This window comes from Nematolebias whitei, chromosome 8 (genome assembly GCF_014905685.2).
Source record: "Nematolebias whitei isolate Nwh7 chromosome 8, NemWhi1, whole genome shotgun sequence".
NCBI lineage: Eukaryota > Metazoa > Chordata > Actinopteri > Cyprinodontiformes > Rivulidae > Nematolebias > Nematolebias whitei.
In genome coordinates this window covers 12,982,110-12,989,485 of record NC_056505.1, presented here as the reverse complement: position 1 = coordinate 12,989,485, position 7,376 = coordinate 12,982,110, and the positions used below count along the sequence as shown (strand labels likewise).

The 7,376-nt window shown below is 40.7% G+C and overlaps 1 protein-coding gene across 1 annotated transcript in view; it reads right to left on the bottom strand.

Annotated features, from left to right (window-relative positions):
* Positions 1-6,355: 6,355 nt before the first annotated feature.
* Positions 6,356-7,376, bottom strand: part of LOC119413258 (myogenesis-regulating glycosidase) — a 6,825-nt gene continuing 5,804 nt past the window's right edge. The window contains exon 5 of the mRNA XM_037680293.1: positions 6,356-6,770. Within this exon, the coding sequence (XP_037536221.1) occupies positions 6,426-6,770 (345 nt within the window). The 3' untranslated portion in view covers positions 6,356-6,425. The remainder of the gene's footprint in view (positions 6,771-7,376) is intronic.

Genomic DNA, 7,376 nt, shown 5'->3' with positions numbered 1-7,376 from the left:
TGCTGTGGAAGTGACTTGTGCAACAGTGGTGCATCAACAGGTCTCACTCGAGATCTCATTGGAGATCTCACTGGAGGTCTCACTGGAGATCTCACTGGAGGTCTCACTGGAGATCTCACTGGAGGTCTCACTGGAGCTCTCACTGGTGGTTCTTTTTCCAGTTTCACTGCAGGTTGCCCACCCTTGTGCAACAGTGGTGCATCAACAGGTCCCACTGTCGTCCTCCTGCTGGTGTCGTCCGCCCTCTTCACACTCTTTATCTAATAAGGCTTTGGTCAGCAGAAACAAATAATTGTGAAAGCTTTAAAGTAAAATGTACAAATCTTGCAGCAGGAAATCTTTTCTTCTTTTACTAGACATATTTAAAGATTGTTGAAAAATCATGGGATGTTTTAGTGGAAATGGCTCATTTAAATTTTCTAAAGATCTGTTGCTTTGCTGCTGTCATATTTAGATGTGGGTTTTTTTTTTGTTTGTTTGTTTGTTTTGTTTTGTTTCCTAAAATTGTAGAATTAGAATTCAGCATTTGCTATGTTTACTATATTCAACTATTGATAAAATGTGAGTTTATGAGATTTGCTAATTACCACATTCTGTTTTTTATTTACATATCACAATATCTTCCCTTTGTCAGATTTGGGATTGTATGTTGGAAGCTGGTTTCATGGTTTCAGGAGGATTTGGACACAAATGCAGACGGACTTGCAGAGTTCAAAAACAAAATAAATATAAAACAAAATCAAAAGGCTGCAACCTTTTAAATTTGTTGACATGTCAGTTTTCATCATGGACACGATAATGTCCAAGATGAAAACTTTAGCACCCCCCCACCCCCAACACAGACACACCACGTAGCACCCTGTTTCTGGCAATGCTGCCCTATAGTGTAAGATTGTTATATGACACTTCACTTTTTTGTTTCATCTGCATGAAGATGCATCTGTTTTACATCATTTAAATGAGATTGATGTTCAAGGTGAAATCCATTGTAGTTGAAAACCGTTGATTGGCTGCCTGTTTCAGATAAAATGTTTTTTCAAAGCTATTAAATCTTGTTGCTGCTGATCTCTTGCCTTCAAGCTGCTGTATTCATATCCATCTGCTCACTACAGACTCATGTTCGGGCTGCTACTTAATATACAGTTTAATATACTGTATTGTTTTAAATTATTAATGTTTAGCATATATCTTAGATACTGTTTCTTTTCATACTTCGTATTGTTGCTATTTTTGGGTGTAACTGGGACACAGTTTTGTTCCACCTCATGTACCACATGTGATGAAACAACCTTGAACCTTGACCTCATGTTCAAAAACTTACACAATGTATTTCTCATTCTTAAAGCCCCGAGTTACTTGAGTTATGCCAGGCAAACTATACAGTTTTGTTCTCCACCAGTCGATGTAACGCTCTGCTTTGACCAACTAAAAACTTTAAACAAATGAAAAACATTTTAAATGTTAACCAGGGCAGTAACAATCGAGCAAAATCAATTCATTTACAGCTGTAAAATTTAAAGACATTTGATTGTAAACTTTAATTTGTTATTAAATAGAAGGCATCATTTAATAGCTAGCCCTTTAATAGTTTTACATGTCAGATCATCAACGCCTTCTTTCAAACAGTACTGATTTAAAGCCAGGCATAGTGAAGGCAGACAAGAGCTTGAAGAAAATAACGATTTTAAAATATTAAGGAGGGCGGCATGGTGGTGCAGCTGCTGCGTCTCAGCGAGCAGGCCACCGGTTCAAATCCTGGAGGAGGACCTTTCTGGGTGGAGTTTGTATGTTCTCTCGTTGCATGCGTGGGTCGCCAGTGCCCATGTCCAGCGAGGGGCGGGGTACAAGGACAGGTCTCCAACCCATCCCAGGGACACAGAGACAAATGAGACAAACAACCATTCACTCTCACGTAGAGACAATTTACCAGGATTTGAACCAGGGACCTGCTCGCTGAGAGGCAGCAGCTCTGCCAGTTGCGCCACCGAGCTGCCTTAAACAAAGCGTTCACCAGACACATTAACTCGGTTGATAACAACATCAAGTTCACCAGAGAGGATGCAAACGACAACAAACTGCCTTTTTTGGACTGTTAGGTTCAGATGAAGAGAGAGGACAGACTCAACATTGAAGTTTACAGAAAACCAACCCACACAGACCAGTATCTTCTGTTTGACTCCCACCATCCACTGGAACACAAACTCTCTGTCATCATAACTTTACAACATCGGGCCGAATGCGTCCCCACGAAGACAGAAGGTAAGGAAAAGGAACGGAAACACATTCAAGAAGCTCTTCAAACATGTGGATATCCTAACTGGGCTTTTGTCAAGTCAGTGAGGAAATCTACAAAACACACCAATAAACTGAAAAAAGAAAACGGCAGACGTAAAAACATTGTCATCCCTTATGTTGCTGGAGTATTAGAGAAATTCAGAAGGATTTTCAACAAACACAAAATCCCAGTACATTTCAAACCCAGCAGGACTCTCAGACAGAGGCTGGTCCACCCTAAAGACAAAACACCCATACACAAACAGAGTGGTGTAGTGTATGCGGTCCAGTGCAGCGAGGACTGTCCAGACCTCTACACTGGAGAAACTAAACAGCCTCTTCACAGACGCATGGCTCAACACAGGAGAGCCACCTCCTCTGGACAAGATTCAGCTGTTCACCTCCACCTCACAGATAAGGGACACTCTTTTGAGGACCAAAATGTGCACATTTTGGACCGAGAACACAGATGGTTTGAGAGGGGGGTGAAGGAAGCAATTTATGTAAAAAGAGAAAAGCCGTCTCTTAACAGAGGAGGAGGCTTCAGATTTCCACTTTCAAAAACCTATAATGCAACTTTAAAACAGATTCCCAGCCGGTTTTCACACCTGATGGGAACAGAGGGGCCTCGTCTGTGAATTAGAGGAACAAAAGACTCTTACTGTTAATGTGTTTAGGTGGGAATTGCCAATCTACATATGTGTGTGTGTCTTATCTCACTCAGCCTTATAACCTTGCGCTCCGATTTGAGCTAAAAGAGAGATGTCTCTGGTTCTTTTCGTTTTATTAGAAGTTTTTAAACTTTAAAATAATTACTATTTTTTCCACAAAACTTAACTCATATGTTTTGGACATGCCCTGGCTACCTATTGGGTGGTTTTCATTCAATATTTATTTAGACAGGCTAATCCCATTGAGCCTCAGGGACTCATTTACAAGAGAGACCTGATAAAACCTTGTCAGAATGGTTAAATATTAATGCAGTATACAACCCAATGCAGCAATGGCTATATTTGGTGTCTGTGATAGGAATTACCTCACAATTAGGAAGTCATACACACATCATTGCGTTCACTACTTTGCTTGCAAGCAGAAGGATATTATTACATTGGGAATCCAAAGACCCCCCTCAAGCCGGTCTATGGCTAGGAGATCTGATGCAGTTTATACAACTAGAAAAGATTAGGCATACACTAAGAGGTTCTAGGGACAAATTTTCTATCTGGAATCTAGTGCTGACATATATCTAGACAGACTCAAAGCCAGCCTTTTTAATCTCATCAAGCAGGGTGGTTTTTTTTTTTATTGTTATCTTAACTATGGTTGCCCATGCAAAATATTTTAAATAGTGTGGGGCCTTCTATTTTGTGGAGTACAATTCATGTTTTTGTTTACCACATGCCCTTATGGGACATCCATCCATCCATTATCTTTCACGCACTTCTTCCTTTTCAGGTCGCAGAGGTCACTGGTGCTCATATCCAGCAGTCACTGTGCGAGAGGCGGGGGACACCCTGGACATGTCGCAAGTCCATCACAGGGCCACATAGAGACAAATGAGACAAACATCCATTCACTCTCTCACGCTCTCCTAGGACAATTTAGTTACCATTCAGCCTAACATGCATGTTTTTGGTCTGTGTGAGGAAACTGGAGTACTGGGGGATAACCCACATACAGAGTGAACATGCAAAGTCCACCCAGAATGGCCCCCAGCCGGGATTTGAACTTGCGACTTTCTCACTGAGAAGCAGCAGCTGCCACCCAAACATCACAATATTTAAATTAAATCTACAAGCTATTAACAGTAGCACGGTGGACATGGACCACATGGATGCAGTTTGCAGCCGAGTGTGAAGCAGCTGGAATGAGACTCAGTTCCTCTAAGTCTGAGGCCATGGTTCTCACTGAAAATGGGTGGAATGCCCCTCCAGGTCAGGAGGGAGACTTTGCCTCAGATGGAGGAGTTCAATTATCTGGACGCTTTGTTCACAAATGATAGTAGGATGGAGTGGGATTGACAGATTTGGGGCCTCAGCCTCAGTAATGAAGGTGTTGTGCTTCAGTCAGTCGTGGTGAAGAAAGAGGTGAGTCGAAAGCCAAAGCTCAGGATTTACTGGTCTGTCTAAATTCCGCCCATCGCCTATGGTCATGAGGTTTGGATCATGACCGAAAGGATGAGATCCTGGATACAAGCAGCCAAAATGAGCTTTTGTAGGGTGGCTGGGCTCAGCCTTAAAGATAGGATAAGGAGCTCCATCATCTGGAGGGAGCTCGGAGTAGAGCCGCTGCTCTTCTGCATCAAAAGGAGTCAGTTGAGGTGGTTCGGGCATCTGATTATGCTGCCTCCTGGACACTTCCCTCATCTTCTCTGGCCTGGGGACTCCTCTGAGTCCCCCAGAACGCGTTGGAGTGATGTCTGGGTTTCTCTCCTGGCCTGTAGCCTCCGCAAGCAGACTACGGAAAAGCAGCACAAGATGGATGATGTATTTCACATCATCGAGAGCTGCAAGATCAACTCGAATGAAAAATCTGTGATGAAATAATATATTAATTAGACCCAAAAGCAAACAAATGATACTGTACACAAGTGATTCTGATTAGGACATGTACTGTATTTAGTTCCTTTATTGTTTTTAATATTACTGCATCAAAAGTCATCATGCATTTTCAATACTTCAAACATACAACCAGAAAGGATTTGGCGTGTTCTACATTAGGCATAAAGCTTAATGAACTTTGTTTATTTCAACTTGTCAAGAGAATATTTTATGTGTAATATACACTAACAGGGTATACTGGTCTCACACTGAAAACAGCCTCATTGTTCATTTAATCTGAAATACAAACATAGCCTTTAAATAATCCACCCAGAACCAATGTGGGGATGCAAAGCTCTGCAACACTGTGTAAGAAAGAAAAAAAAAATAACCATTTGTTTAATTTTCTTTGGCACTTAACGTTTAAAAACCAATTGTTACTTCACAGCACCACACCAATACATAAAGAAACAAAATCCCGTTAACAGTTAAAAGCCTGTCGAGGTACATTTCAAATACCTGGATTATTTACAACAAATATATTCAACACTGCATGAACTGATTCAGTGTTTGCAAAGGTCCATTTACATGATGCTAATCTTTGCAAGTCAGAAACTTTACATTCCACAGCCATGTTTTATTACAATAACTGAAATTCCCATCATAACAGCAAGAAAGCAACACAACCATTTACAAAAAGAAAGAAAAAATAATCTGCAATTACTCTAATGTTGTCTATTCATAGATAATTTGTGCTTTCGACTCATGCTAGCAATCACTGTAAAGGTAGATCAATTCATGCACTTTGTAAAGTCACAGCTTAAAGCATATATCGATTTTTTATTGTCTACAGGGGTTTTGGGTAATAAGGCAAATAAAGTCACAAGGCGAATGTGGACAACACACTAAAAAATGTCATCATTGAGAGAAATGGCTAAAATATCTTTTTTTTTTTATCTGTGCATAAAAAATATTTCTTACATCAAAGATACCCTGAGCAGTAAATCTAAGTTGTGCATTTTTTTTTAAACTAAAAGACAGAATGGCAAGGCAGGTCAGGCATCGCTGACATGAAAATATTCAGTTTGTTGATCATTACAAGTACCAAAAATCAAGTTTATTCACATTCATCAACTGCTATTAAAGTGCAGCAATCTGCAATGCTGGTTAATGCATGTTGACCCAGACAGTTAACATGATGAATAATTCATGCAAAAGTTCTCAGGTGCAAGTCCGATTATGAGTTATGGTGCATCCACTACAATGTTCATTCCTCTTATTGCTCAAAGTTTCCCTTAAAATGCACAACCATCGACGCCCAGAACTCAGTCTTTAAGGAACATTTGATGGCTCATTCTGGGATAGTTTTAATTATTAGCTGGGGAAGGCACATGAGGATGAGGTTCAGCTTTAGGATGCTAAGAAAACAGAACATCTACATCTTTAGGCAGAAGTTTAAATAAAGAGCAGCTTGTAGGACAAAATCTCAATATTTACAAAAATCACACCTAAAGCAAACATTCTCGTCATAAACAGCCTTTTATGTTAAAGATAAAAATTATGCGCGCAATATAAACCCGAGTGTTCGCGTTTATTTTTTGTCTTTAATATTTAAACCCATATAAAGAAAGCGATCTCATCCAAGTCTACGGGGTAGTCAGTGACGTGCATGGGGCCTTTATCAAAATATTCTCCCTTGTAGCTCTTCCATCGTCCTGCGGGGAAGTAGATGTCTCTCTCTTGCTTTCCAGGTTCCAGCACCGGAGCCACCATCAGGTCATCCCCAATAAGAAACTGGGAGTCGATCTTAAAAGCCGCCTCGTCGTCATTGGCGAGCCACCACAGGGGCCTTATGATTGGGTCTCCAGTATCAAGAACCTCACCTGCCAGTTCAAGAACCCTTGGAGCCACCAGAGTTTCATGAAGGTTGGTGAACTTCTGGGCTATCTGTATCACCTAGAGACGAAGGTACATTAATGCTTTGTTAGACTCAGAATCACAAAACAACAAATCCCTTTTTCTTCCATTTTCTTTTAGCATTTTTCAAGTTTTTGCATAAATCAACTCAGTTTGTCACCCGTCGTGGTTCAGAGGACAGTTAACTGAGAAAAGGGGTCAAAAAGTGCATGCCTTTCTTTTCATTCCTTCCTTCCTTTCCTCTTTTGCTTCATTCCTGTCCTCTTTTCCTTTCTTCCTTCCTTTCCTCTTTTCCTTCTTTCCTTCCTTTCTTCTTCTCCTTCCTTCCTTTTGTTTCTCTTTTCCTTCCTTCCTTCCATCTTTTCCTTTCTTCCTTCCTTCCAACTTTTCCTTCCTCCCTCCCTTCCCTATTTTCCTTCCTTTCCTCTTTTCCTTTCTTCTTTTCCTTCCTTCTTTCGATCCTTCCTTTCCTCTTTTCCTTCCTTCCCTCTTTTTCTTTCTTCCTTCCTTCTTTCCTTCCTTCATTCATTCATTTGTGAATTACTGCTGGATATGGACACCAGTGACCCAAAAAGGAAGAAGGGAGTAAAGATAATGGATGGATGGATGGATGGATGGATGGATGGATGGATGGATGGATGGATG